At 33.0% G+C, this 14,278-nt stretch overlaps 1 protein-coding gene across 5 annotated transcripts; it reads left to right on the top strand.

Annotated features, from left to right (window-relative positions):
• The first annotated feature begins 8,016 nt into the window (after window positions 1–8,016).
• LOC131001064 (uncharacterized) lies at window positions 8,017–13,461 on the top strand. 5 transcript variants are annotated; one of them, XM_057927245.1, is made up of 10 exons: window positions 8,017–8,745; window positions 10,327–10,421; window positions 10,586–10,650; window positions 11,060–11,103; window positions 11,515–11,592; window positions 11,728–11,881; window positions 12,190–12,363; window positions 12,911–12,970; window positions 13,046–13,142; window positions 13,246–13,461. In XM_057927245.1, exons 1-9 carry the CDS (start codon window positions 8,423–8,425, stop codon window positions 13,136–13,138), a joined length of 1,086 nt encoding a protein of 361 aa, XP_057783228.1. In that variant the 5' UTR covers window positions 8,017–8,422; the 3' UTR covers window positions 13,139–13,142; window positions 13,246–13,461. The 5 variants fall into 5 exon arrangements, with proteins under 5 accessions (XP_057783228.1, XP_057783226.1, XP_057783227.1 ...); XM_057927243.1 differs by having other exon boundaries at window positions 8,328–8,745; window positions 13,257–13,461; XM_057927244.1 differs by having other exon boundaries at window positions 8,328–8,745; window positions 13,237–13,461.
• The last annotated feature ends 817 nt before the right edge of the window (window positions 13,462–14,278 follow it).

Here is a 14,278-nt window from a genome sequence, read left to right as displayed (position 1 = left end):
CGTCATATGAGATGGTGATCATGAATTATTTCTTCGAATCATCAAGGGCAAATAGTGTCAAAATCCATGAAGTTTGGCGCGATTATCGTTTTTCCCCTGACATAAAAATCTCGCGTTAAAATCCATGAACTTGATGCAGATTATCAATTTTTCCATAAAATTAATTTCCCCCAAAACTTATGTTGACATGGCAATTGGAAATCCACGTATGCTTAATTTTCCAGCGAATTGAACGAATGTGTTTAAGTCATAACATTAAACGTTGTCGTTTTATATTTTATTTAGGGATTAAATGAAATTGAACCGAAATCCCTCTTCAAATTAGGGTTCCTAACCAAAAACATACCCACAACACTCTTAGATTTGAATACAAAGAATTGCCAAAACACTTCGCTCATGAGCTAATAACGGCCGAATGTGCATTGACAATGGAATCAGATGGGCGGAAGATGAGCATATCATAGGGATAGGAGGAGCGGTGCAAGTCCGGCGGCTGAGAGATGACTAAAAAGACAGGGCGGCGTGTTGAGGACAATGGACTCATCACTAGTCTATCTTTCTCTCTCTCTCTCTCTATATATATATATATATATATATATATATATATATATATATATATTATAGTTTTTATACAATATGGAAGACATATAAGATAGTGTTGATCGCTGCTCTAAATTGTTGCAGAGTTTCCAGCGAATTCATTCTCGTTTTCAACCCAATGGACGTCGGAGAATTGTTAAGGTCAAGAAAAAAACGAGAACCGCGTCAAACTTTATGTATTTTGATGCTATTAGGTTATTTAATTCAGACACAAATCTTCCGCTAGGCCGCCGCGTCGGATGAGGGTTTTCATGGGGGACGCGCGGCGGAGGAGGATGAAGGAGAGAAGGGTTTGAAGAGGAACAGGGGAGAAGAAGAATTTCAGAGAGGAGAAGAAGAATTTGAAGAGGAACAGAGGGGCGGAAGAAGAGGGCGTGGAACGACGGCCAATCGTCGATCCTCGCCGGCCCCTTGGCAGCGATGACAGTTGTCTTACAGACGGAGAACGAGAGAGAGTTAGGGCTCAGTTTAGGAGAAGATTTCCACCTGAGTTTGAGCGAGAGAATCAATGGGTCGAAGGTGAGAGGTGGCGCCGGAGGTTAGGGCCACAGAGGTGGATCTGTCGCGGAGGTGAGAGGCCGGAGCGAGATTTTGGAAAGAGGGGTTTTGGGTTTTCGGTTTCTTCAATTTTGTTTTTGTTTTTTTTTAATATTAAGAGTAATGCCATGTAAAAAAAAGTGTGTATTGTGGAGCCACACGTGTAAAAAAATCCACGTGTTATGCCATGTACGTCAAATATTGTCCACGTCATCTCCGGTCAAATTTAAAAGTAATCGGAACTTTCGCAGTGTGCAATTTGCAATTAAATTAAAAGGTGGTGTATTCTGGGGCTATTTTTGAAGGTCATGTGCAATATGCAAATTCGGTGAAAGTTCGTGTATTTGCATTTTTTAATTACCTGTCCAAAAATTTTGGGACAACAATTATGGGACATATGAAGCACTACATATTACATAAAACAAGCATTAGTAATAGCATTGTGGCTATTAATAATTATATAGCTATTGTAAAAATTGTTCTTTAATATTCTATTTGACTTTTGACTTTAATTATACAGTTTGATAGTAAAAATCATAATTTCTTTAGGGCTCGTTTGGTATGCAGTATGTGATCAGATGTGATATGTTTGAGTGAGTTATTTTTTTACTATATATCATATTAGTATCATGTTTGGTCGAATGCATTAAAATATCTGTAAAATATAATATGTTGTTTGGTATGATGTATTAAGATTATATAAAGTTAATAATAATTATAAGGGTTAATGGCCGAAAAATACACGAAGTTTCACCAAATTTGCATTTTGCACATGACATTCAAAAATAGCCCCACAATACATGAACTATTGATTTTGTTGCAAATTGCACACGGCGAAGTTCCGATTAAAATTCATTTGGATCGGCGATGACGTGGGCAATATTTAATATTACATGGCATGACACATGGCTTTTTCTATACACTGGCACGACACGTTGGCAAAACGACGTCGCTTTGAATAGAAATTAAGTTGTCTTCTCTTTTGATAATTTGAAGAATTTCCTTAAAAAAAATTGAAGAACTCCTCCACCGACACTAAAGGAAAACCTCCCCAATTCTCGAATCTGGTCTTCTTCGGCACAAACCAACTGCCGCCTGTATCTCAAGCGGTGGCGCCGCCTCCCCATTTTCCCAAACCCTATATCCCCAATTCTAGTCACCACTCATTCGATTCTCTCTCTCATCTTCTCTGTCTCTCTCTATTTCTCGTTCACGGCCAGAGAGAAAGAAAGCCAAAGAGCGGGAATGATGACGGCGACATTCGTAACAGGCAACGCCAAGAAGCTCGAAGAAGTTCGCGCAAATCTTGGGACTGAGCAGCCGATTTGGAGATGGGATTTGTTTTACTTAATACTTTTAGGAGTGATGTGAGGGCCTAGGATTGAGCAGCCGATTTGGAGATGGGAGAAATTGGGAATGAGTAGCCGTTTGTGTTTTGAAATCAGGTACCTATGGTTCCAGGCGGCGATGCTCTGAAATTTCGTGAACGGTGGTGGTGGAACGTGGCAGTTGGAGACAAGGTCGGCTGTGCGGCGCGGTGGAGATGGAGGTGGTGCTCGGTGTCTGGAAAAGGCGGCGAATCTGGGGTGCTGGCCTCAGCAGTGGTGGCGGCAGGGTGCGGCGCGGTGGGGCGGAAATGGTACAACGGTAGGGGGAGAGGGACGGGCCAGCCAGATTTGATGTTTTTGTTTTGTTTTTTATTTAAAAAAACTTGACAAAACGACGTCGTTTTACTCGATCGCCGGTGTGTCCATGTCTGCAAATTTCGGCAGACTCGTCATCTAGAATTTAAGTGATGGCCAACGCATGTGCAAATTGCAACTAAATTAAAATGTGGTGTATTGTGGAGCTATTTCTTAAGGTCATGTGCAAAATGCAAATTCGATAATAGTTCGTGTATTTTTCGGCTATTAACCCTAATTATAATTAAAATTTGCATTATGTTATACCACCTACATCGGTGGTACACAGAATCCCTAAAATCAGTATAATATTTTTGAATTTTTAATTTATAGAAAAACGTGTATTTTGTATTATTTCTTACCAAATAAAATATTAAAGTGTCATAGGTATATTATACACTTTTATCACCCGTATCAAACGAGTCCTTAAAGTATTATAAAAGTACAATTGAAACTTAGAAAGCTTTTAAGATGCCTAAGCGCTTCCGGACTAGTATTGGGCTGCTACCTAGGACCTAGGGATAGAATAAGTAATTTTTTTTTATTATATCTAATTAAAAATTTATAATTCATTTAAAAAATGCTCTTAGATTTTAGGCCCAAATTAAAACGGGACAATATGGAGTAGTATTTTATAAGTACTAGTACACCCATTCGTACGATGTACGACAAAATTTAAATTATCATCGCAACGAAATTGAAATTAAGTGATACTATATTTTAAATAAAAATAAATATAAATATTAAAAAAAATTAAAATATAAACAAATGCAAAATATGGTTTAAAAATATAATACTTACTCAATATATAAATATAATCATAATTATAGGTATTAAATAATTTTAAATTGTTTGATAATGAAAATTAATATACACATTACTATTATTATTATTATTATAGAGTATTCCACTTAATAATAAATAAATATTTTCATACACATACATAAATAAAAAAGTTATAAAATTTTAACAAAGAAAAAGAAAGTAAAATATTTTAAAATTTCAATAACCTATTAGTTTGAAATTCATTTTTGATGATTTCTATCATATTAAAGATTTTGTTATGAACTTAAATTTAAGATGCATATTCAATATTTCTTTATAAATCAAATTTGACGATATTTATAAAAGAATTAAAATTAAGAGAGAGAAAAAAATTATAAAAAAATTGATGGAAGAAGAGAGAGAAAAAATGGAAGGAAAAAGTGAAAGGAGAAAACTCATCTTTTATATATTATATAGATATAGATTGTATAAGAGGTCTTATTTTTTAGTTTTGCATATGAAGGACCGAAATGGGGATTTATAAAATATTTTATAAGTGAATTTTTTTTTTTTTTTTTTATCTAGGATTCATAATAAAATGTTAAGATCGAACTTGAAGAACTTATAAAATATAATTTAGAACTTAGTTTGAACATGGAAATATAATCATAATTAGAGGTGTTTGATATGATGAAATGGAATGAGAACATAATAATGAAATGAAGCCACGAAAGGATGATTTGAATGACTATTCTTATGGATTGAAGAAATAATAATTGTATTTAAAAAAAATTATATCAAACAAAAGAATAAATTAGAGGTATGAATCATCATTCTATTTCTTTATCTATTCTATCATATCAAGTATGTCCTTTTTAATTGACCCTTAAAAAAAAGTGTGTACTTTTTAATTGTTGTTTGAGATTTAATTTTTCCATATGTATGTCCTTTTCAATTATTGTTTGATATTTTCCTTTTCATTTATAAGTATATATAGTTGATACAACAATAATTCAAATCGGGTGTTGCAATTTAATATTTGAAAATAGAGACGTCAATTTAGCTTGAAATTTGTAGATTAACTCGAATAAACGGGCAATTCGAGAGAGCTGGGGTTGAAAATTTTTAGTCCAATAAAATTACAGTCCGAATAGCCGTAATCGAATAGTTCGACAATCTGACATGGTTGGCCCGAAGAAAACTTGAGCCCTATAGGGTTGACCCGAAAACAATGTACTTGCTTGATTATATGATTTTTTTTTTTCGTTATTTGATTTTTCAACTTCATTTACTTTGTTTATGAGATTTAGTATAATAAGATTTTTTTTCAAAAGGTTTGTGAAATGTATTTTTATTCAATATTCGAAATTCATACTCATCATTTCACTTCTATGTATTTTTAATCTAATACTTAGCACAAAATATTTAAATGTAAATATTTGAAAATGATATACTCAATTAAAAAAAATGTGTACATACATATCCCTCTAAGAGTTACACATTAGTGATTATGTAAGTTGATGTTGAAATATCACTTATTTATGTTTGTATTTGTTTGTTACAAATTTAAAATTGTCAAGATAAATATATTAGATAAAAAAAGTATAAATTTTTTAGTCCAACTAGTTCGATGGGCTAGGTTGAGAATTCATAGCTCGAAAAAATTTCAACCCAAATAGCTCGCAATTCATATCGCCCGGAACCTGATAGGACTGCACCGAAACTCGATTCATTGATCCGATTGACATCCCTATCCGAAAGTAATATTTTTCCCGAACCTCTGACAATTTTTAAAATAATAATAATAATAATAATAATAATAATAATAATAATAATAATAATTATTATTATTATTATTATTATTATTATTATTATTATTATTATTATTATTATTATTATTCCGATAGGACTTCTATGGAATGGTTTCACGGGATTCAGTCAATTGTGGAATATAATTGAGAAATAAGAATTCGCGTTATCAAAGGATTTCCTGCGATTATTTCTAGTATGGAATGAGTCAATCATCCACTTTGGTATCTTATTGAACAGAAGGGCGTTCCTCCATTGATCAAGAATTTTTATTTTTGGGAAGTATCATGATCATCCAATAAGAAGGGTTGAATTTTTCCCATTTTTTGGTTTTGCACCCCAACTTTAAAATTTGCCTATAAATGCATGAAATTTGTATTCTTTCTGATTTTACGCTCGACGAACTTTTACCTCCAAATCATTGCTGACATGGCAACCTATAATTACATATTTTAAATCCCACATGACAACAAATTTATCTGATTCATTATGCACTTCAAACTTCCCTCTCAATCTGACTGTCATGCCATGTCAGTAATTTTTTAGGGGTAAAAATTCACCGGGTGTAAAATCAGAAAGAATATAAAATTTAAATATTTATAGCTAAATTTTAAAAATAAGGTATAAAATCAGAAAATAAAAAAAGTTTAAGTATTTATAGATCAACACCCCTTTCGTTATCATAGTAAAGGTTTTACTTATCTTCTTGATTTACTAAATATAAATAAAATCCAAAATCTTGTAACCAACCGGGAGTTTATAGTTATATTAAATTAAACAATCATTTTCTCCCACTTGTACAGTTGTACTATATCAATTTCACCACTCTGCCACTCCAACTTTTTTATCCCCGTATTCTATCATTTCAAATAATTAAGTATAATTTATTTCGTGAGATAGTTAAGCATAATTTTTAATTAAATCTGAACTAAAGACATTTTAATCCACTAATTAATTCAAATCTAAATTAATTATCAATTTGGATCCCATGATATAATAATATAACTACAATCAAAAGGCCAAAGTTAAACTGAAATGTATTAAACCAAACAAGTCTAGCAGCTTAATTAATTTAGGCCTCACACCTACTATCATCATCTTTCTTATCGCTGACTCTCAAATAAAACCAAAGAAAACTCTCAACATTTCTTCTTCTTTCTTTCTCGCTCTTAACAGAACAAAAATCCCTCGACTCTATCATTCTTGAGCTGACGTAAATAGTTGTTGAAAAAAAGAAAAAAGAAAAAGGGAAGTGGCTGATCAAAGCAAGAGAATATAATTGAATATCTAAAAATACGTTATTATTATACAATACTACCTAAATATACAATATAATACCACCAACATTGACAAAATATATAATTAAAAGTATAATATTAATAATATTACAATACACTTGCATATATATATTTCTAAAATACATTCCACCTAAATATTTTGAAATACCTCACTGTACCCAACATTCATAGTCGACATCGAATCTTCGTAATCATCACCACAAATTAAAACTTTCAATTCAATGACTTGTAACTCCTAAGAATGCAATATAAAGTTGATCATGACTGAAATATAATTCTTAAAAAACAAATTAAACTAAGTGCACGTTTGGTTCAAGTAGAGGAATGGAAAGAATAGAATCAAATAAAGGGATGAAATGATAACAATAACTATTACTTTTATTGAGTGGTTAATTTAACAATGGAAATGAATCACTAGTAACGGATTTCATTTCTTTTGTTTCCCCTCTATTTTGAGGGGTGACAAATTGGATGATTGGATTACCCTCAAGTAAGAGTAATGGTTAACTTATTACTCAAACCAAACAACAAGTAATAGATTCAATTAATTGAATCCCTTTCCAACCTCTAAAAACATCCAATCTGCGCTGAAAAGAGATTAACCTTGACTCTTATTAATCAAATCGGACCGAATCGATTCGAATCGGACCGTCCGCACTGTGCATCCGAATATGCATGAGAATTTGTTATTTATCAAATAGTCCTTTATGGAAGAATCCGTCCTATTAAATTTAAGTGTTAATACATGTAAATAACCACTTTATTTAACAAAAGGTTGATATTAACCGCAAAAATAAATATATACTATTAATTATAATCATTTTTTGTACGAATATACTATTTTACCCTTAATGAAATTATAATAAAAAAGTATAATTATAAAAAACTGAAAATATTAAAAAGAAAAACATAACAACTAAATAATAATTAAAAAAAAGCTAAAAAAAGCTAACCCCCCCCCCTCCCCCCCCCCCCCCCAAACAGCCACCAACCCCAACCCCCAATAAATTTCCCTTGCCGCCTCATCTTTCATTCCGCATAAATTCTTCATGTTTAGTCGATTTGAAGTTTTCTACTGAAGCACAAACAATTCATATAAATTATATACTATACAATAAAAACTGAAAATATTAAGAGTTGCAAGACCAATCAGGTGAAATTTAAAGTCCAAATTGAGGATGAAAACAGATGGTGTCGTCGGTGGCGGCGATGCAAGTGGGTGTCGCCGGCGGTGGCGATGGCAGGGGCATGAGGTCTGGGTAGCGAAGGGGATTGCGTGGATGGAAGAGACAGGAATTGGGTGGTGGGAGTGGGTGAGGGTTTTTGAATTCCTTTTTTTTTTTTTAAATGTTTCAATTTTTATAATTTAATTAAAGTCTAAATATTCAAAATTTTAAATTATTACTACTAAATTTTAAAATGAAATAATAAAAAGGATATTTTAGTAAAACTGTTTATAATTAATATATTATTATTTTTGTAGCTACAATTAACTTTTACTTAAGTAAAATGTCTATTTTAATATTTGCCTCTAAATTTAATGCAGATGATTAATAATGTACAAAAATTAAGTGCAGCATACACGTGAATCAAATTTTACTAAAATAATGTAAGATCGCCTATAAATGTACAAATATTGTTGGCCGTTGCGGGCAGAAAGCAATTTCATACATGAATCTAGGAGATTAGCGTAAAGTTGGAGTTTTATTTCATTAATTTTTGAGTCGACAAATGCAAAAATTGAGCTTTGTACCCAAATATTTTTCTTTTATAAGAGGAAGAAATACGACAAAGTTGCGGAGCAGGGGTAGTTTGGGTAGCTTGAGTAGCATTGTAAATGTACGTTTTTGCCGGCAAAAAGCAAAGTCACAATTAGGAAAAGGCAAAAGGGAGAAAATTGTAAAATCAATTGACAAAATGAGCAGCGGCGGCGGCGATCGTCCGACGGTGATGGTCACGAACGACGACGGAATCGATGCTCCAGGAATTCGAGCTCTCGTTCATGTTCTCGTCTCCTCCAATCGGTTCAACGTCTATGTTTGCGCTCCTGATTCGTATGTTTTCCAGTATAGATATGCATATGCTTCACAATCACATTGGTTTCTTGCGCTGTGTGTGTGAGAGAGCTATACCAAACTCGGTTGAATTATACTACTTCTGGCCCTGGAAAATAGCTATATTTTTGTTACTTTAGTATATTCATAAAAATATATTCTTTTATTTATAGACATTATTTTATAACATACTAGTATTGTTTTTAATATATCAACTTATTTGCTTATTTTTAAAATACAATTAATTAATTATTATTGACATTATAACTTTTCTCTACTCACTCACCATACACTAATTATTTTATTTAAATTTTTGCAGTTCTCTTGTAAGATTACTTTTTGGAAATAGAGTGAATAGTACTCCCTCCGTCCACCAATTAAAGGCCTATATGAAAAAACACGGGTTTTAAGAAAAAATGTATTTTTATTAGTTGAGTGGAGAAAGGGTCCCACTTTTTAAGAAAAAGTGTATTTTTATTAGTTGAGTGGAGAAAGGGTCCCACTTTTTTGTAAAGAATCTTTGACTTTTTTTATTAAATAATGAATAAAAACTTACCAAAAATAGGTAGACCTTATTTTTGTGGACGGACCAAAAAGACAAGTATGCCTTGAATTGGTGGACGGAGGGAGTAAATTATAGAGAGAGATTAATTTTTGGGATCAGGGTGAGTAGTAAATTATAGAGAGAGAGAGGGGAACTGTACCAAACGAGTAGTAAAATATAGAGTGAAAAAATAAGAGCTTTGTGATGGGTACTGTTCAAATGTGGAAACTGAATATTTTTATGGAACTTTTCAAAGTGATAAATTACCATGTTTTTGTGGGATGAAGAGAGTAGTAGAATTATCTCTTCAGTATGCGATACACTATATTTTGATTTCCTTTTCCTAGGATTATTGTTCGAACTGACAAAATGTGGAGCCTTTGTAATTTGTCATATTTTAAATGTAGTTTAGAAGTGTAACCCCCCTCTCTCTATTTGTTTTCTGAAAACTCATGGTGTGTTCTTATTGGAAGGAGGAATTAGCGATACACGCCTGTAGATAGTGAGAAGTCGAAATAGTCAGCTTGATTGTTCTCAAACTAGAAAAATCGATATGCTAGCTTGGATAAGTAACCGGAATATAGTATTAATAATGAATTGAGTTTGATTTCACATGTTATTGGTAAAGAGATCTTTGTATTACACTATTACTATTCCATTGGTGTGTTTGTGAACATTAGCACCCACTTCAGCTGTAGACATGGTTGTTTGCTGTCTAGTTAAGTGAAATGCAGCTTACCCGAAACATACTCTTGTTCCTGTTTCTGCTTTTTCAGTTTTGATCGTGTTCCATGAATATTATGGTAGTTTTTCCATTTTTATATGATTGAATTTACCGAGTAATATAAATTTAGAACACTGAGAAAAGTGTATAAGTTCAGGATCTCGTATTGTTTCAGTTCATTTTTTTTTCCTTTCATGGCACTGATCATGTGGACGATCATTGGAATCCCCTACTAATGGATTTTGATTTTGCATCCAATTTTGTGTAGAAAAAATAAATCTCATCTGATAATGCTTACAATAATACTTCTCAGAGAAAAGTCCGCTGTTAGTCATAGCATCACATGGCGAAATGCTCTCATTGCCAAGCCAGTGGAAATTGATGGAACAGTTGCTTTTGCAGTTTCTGGTAAGTTGCAATGTTCTCTGAGTATCTATTTAAACATAAAAAGAGAGTAAAATATCTTTGGGGAAGTTTTTGTTTAATTTTTTCTTCTTCTTTAAGGGTGAGAAGGATGAATGAAACACTTTTAGTTATTTTCTTTACATTTCATTTAATACCATGTCTTTCAGGTACTCCTGCTGACTGTACATCATTAGGAATTTCCAAAGCTCTGTTCCCCTCAGTACCTGATCTGGTACTTACTTTCCCAGTATTTGAAATAACATTTCATAGTATGTAATTCTTGCTTTGGTTGCACTATGTTCTCTTATATATCAAATCAGGTTGCCTCTGCACAATGACCAAGAGCATGTACAAATTATACTTCTCGCATTATAGGGTGAATTTTATGCTTTGCAACTATGTGCTCATTACTCCACTTTAACTTGAAAAAATACTGTCTGAATACATATACTAATATAGTATAATTTATTCACACGTATATCCATATCACTACATATATGTGTATCACTTAATAAGAACAAGTATTTTGTGTCTCAAAATTGAGAACAAAATGTCTTCTCTACAATTCTTGGTGTGTGCATGTCCCAGTAAGAAGATTTGCAGATATAGTTCCACATTCTAATTCTTTTTATCTTTTGCAGGTAATCAGTGGGATCAATATGGGTAGCAACTGTGGTTATCACATGTCAGTAACAATTCTATATCTGACTTCTTTTGATGTAGTTTTTCTATATTGAACTTCAGTAGTGTTCACCTAATAAACAATTATAGAGATGTCAACCTTTCTGAGTCCATTATCCTTAAATATTTAATCTATAGTATTTGTATTTGTTTCTATATGGAATGCAGCACTATGAATTAACTGGTACTTGTCCTTGATGCCTTAATGTAAGTGATATTGTAAATGTTACAAATAAAAATTTGTCACTTAGCAGTGTCTAAACGTGCTATCTAAATATAAGGAAGGAGATCAACCATTACAGAGATATCAACCTTTCTGAGTCCCATTATCCTTAAAGTTTGATCTTGCAGCAAAGTAGTTATAATATGTTTACCTGGTAACCTTAATGCAGTGAATCTTTCTTGATGAATGCAGTATATATTCCGGGACTGTAGCAGGGGCTCGAGAAGCCTTTTTTAATGGAATAGCTTCTATCTCTATATCATATGATTGGTATGTATAGAATATGTTACTTCAGAACCCTACTCTATTTATATTTACTGAGGATCTCTCTAGAGTTTTGTAATCTATATATTGCTGCTTCATTTGGAGATGCAGAATGATACTTACGCTAGTTCTGGTTTGCAGGGTTGGTGGCAAAAGTACTGTCAATGATTTTAAACTTGCAGCAGAGGTGTGCTTGCCCATAATTTGTGGCATGTTGGTTGAAATCAAGAAGAAAACATACCCTCAAAACTGTTTTCTGAATGTAGATGTGCCAACAGATGTTGTGAATCATAAGGTATTTTCCTGGTAGGCTTTGGCATGTCAATTGAGCTGCTATGAGAAGGTGTTAAAAGTCATTATGTTTGTCTGTTTTTATCTATATACATGAAGTACTGACCAACTTGGGTTTCTGGGCAACTGTTATGGCGATATCCCTTAAATTTTACTGTTTTCTGATGAATGGTGGTACTACTCATCTGTGATCGTGCTCCCCAGCTCCCATCTGCGTGACATTGGACATGAGACCTTTGGCCTCAGGCATCAACCACTCTACCACTAGGCCAACACACTCACACTAAATGTTTGTTTGTTGGTCCTGGACAGGGTTATCGACTAACAAATCAGGGCAAGACTATGGTGAAAATGGGGTGGAGACAAGTTACTTCTGAATCTGAAGGAGGGAAAATGCTGTCAACTATGACTATGGAGACAAATTCATCATTGGGTTCTGAATCAGAGTCTGCGAATTTAAAGCATGAACTTGCATTTAAAAGAGAAGTATGAATCATTCTCTTATAGTTGCTCTAATGTATTTCTGATTGGCCTTTTGCACAAACAGCATTTTCATTAAGATCTGTAGCATGGCCATATTTTCTGAAGTCATTTGGGCGGTGTTTGAGTTTGCCTTTGACATCTATCTAGACGATACAACTACCTGATAAAGATTTTGATATTTTCTGAAGTTTCTAACTTTCTAATATGGTTTATGATAAATTTTAGTATTAAGTCTTATTTATTAGATTATTATATTCTACTAGATTATTAAGTCTTATTAGTAGATTATTATATTCTACTAGTAATTCTGAACATGTGATTCTGGTTGATCTGCTTATATGCACTACGGAATTTGCATCTTGAGCAATTTGAAGTGACATTATAAGATGCATTGGGTTATGTATCATTCTATATTTCTCAAAAGAACCTTTTAATTCCTTCCATTGTCAGACATGTTTACAGTCCGCCTTTTATTGCAGAACATGTTATGAAAGATTATCCGATAGTTGTTTCATGTTGTAATGGAAAAGATCTCTGCATCCTTTTGCAGGTGAAGGGATCACAGGTTGACGATAGTGATACAGACTACAGTTCCCTTAGAGAAGGATATGTATGTCCCATTTGCTGTGACTAGCTAGTTAGAATGATACTAGTTCATGCATAATTTGCCGTTTCTTTATTGCAGATAACTGTCAGTCCTCTAGGAGCCTTGTCTCCTGCAGAGATGGATAGCCGAGCTTATTTTAAGCAGTGGTTGCCAGGTGTTTCAGCACTGTAATGGTGTAAGTTGTTCACATTTTTTAAAAGTCTTTAGTGAGGGTGCATTTTGCTTGTGTCAGTTTTATTTCTTGCTCAAATTGACAAAGCTTGATCTAGTGTATTCAGTTTTCTCACAGGAGTCAGGATATCTGGTAGGATCTAGACATCGTTTTGTTCCCTACTCAGAGGATCGCTTATCAGCCTCGTGTGTCGTTTAATTCAGTACCTGTAGTAGTTAATCACAGTCTCATTGATTCTGTTACTGGTACAAATATCTGATTATTGTAGAACATGTAGTTGGATTATGAATAAAAAATTCAGTTGCTGGATTTTCAGTTTGCATGATATAATGCAGTAGTTGTTTGTTGAGTCATTTAAATTGAAATGGTATTATGAGTGGGTGGAGATGGAGCATTTAATTGGTGGAACTTGACAAGGTAGGTAGGCCAACGGGTTTATCTTATATATACAACGTAAATGTGTGTATAGTTGTAATAACAACACACAGACCAAATTAAAAAGTTGATGCAGAAAATTTTCCATGCATTTTTTTTATGTAATAACAACACAGAGAAGTGTACAAAAATATATCTTCATGAAACACAAAAAAAGGGCAGTTTGAAAATCCCAAAATATTTGTTCACGGGTTTCCTTTCTGTTTATATTCATCATTACAATTCAGTCACATTTGCAGCTTCTACCATTATTCTCTGCTCCTAAATTTTACCATTTCCTCGCAAATTCTCTCTTTCCTATTCTCTCCATTTTTCCATCACGATTTATCGTACTTCATTTTCTATTTCAGTATTGTTTACATATTTATATATTAAAACTTTACTATGTACGTTTGGCATATGATGATAACGCAAGAATATGAAATGAACACACTGTTTGACTTGTGACATCCGCCCGACCCGTCACATGATCTAGCCACCCACCGGTCATATGTACTCTTGACTGATAGCTGTCAAATCGATCAAATGTGTAAGACTTTCACAAAAAATCAAACAAACTAATCGACATCAAGGATATTTAAAGAATAAGGCATAGAAAGCTTATGTTTATAAAAGAGGGTATTTTTCATGTATAATTTAAGGAAGAGGCATTTTAAATTTTCACTCATTTTTGAGGCAACTCAAATTGGATTTGGATTTTCTTT

Source organism: Salvia miltiorrhiza, chromosome 8 (genome assembly GCF_028751815.1).
Source record: "Salvia miltiorrhiza cultivar Shanhuang (shh) chromosome 8, IMPLAD_Smil_shh, whole genome shotgun sequence".
NCBI lineage: Eukaryota > Viridiplantae > Streptophyta > Magnoliopsida > Lamiales > Lamiaceae > Salvia > Salvia miltiorrhiza.
Note: the sequence above shows the minus strand (reverse complement) of the source record. Positions and strands in the feature narration are given on the sequence as shown.

Excerpts from the sequence above, each read along its gene's own strand:
- LOC131001064 (XM_057927245.1), top strand. The coding sequence starts at position 8,423 with ATGCAAAAATTGAGCTTTGTACCCAAATATTTTTCTTTTATAAGAGGA. Across the intron at positions 10,651-11,059 it reads TCCCCTCAGTACCTGATCTG|GTAATCAGTGGGATCAATAT; the intron begins GTACTTACTTTC and ends TATCTTTTGCAG. Across the intron at positions 11,882-12,189 it reads CAGATGTTGTGAATCATAAG|GGTTATCGACTAACAAATCA; the intron begins GTATTTTCCTGG and ends GGTCCTGGACAG.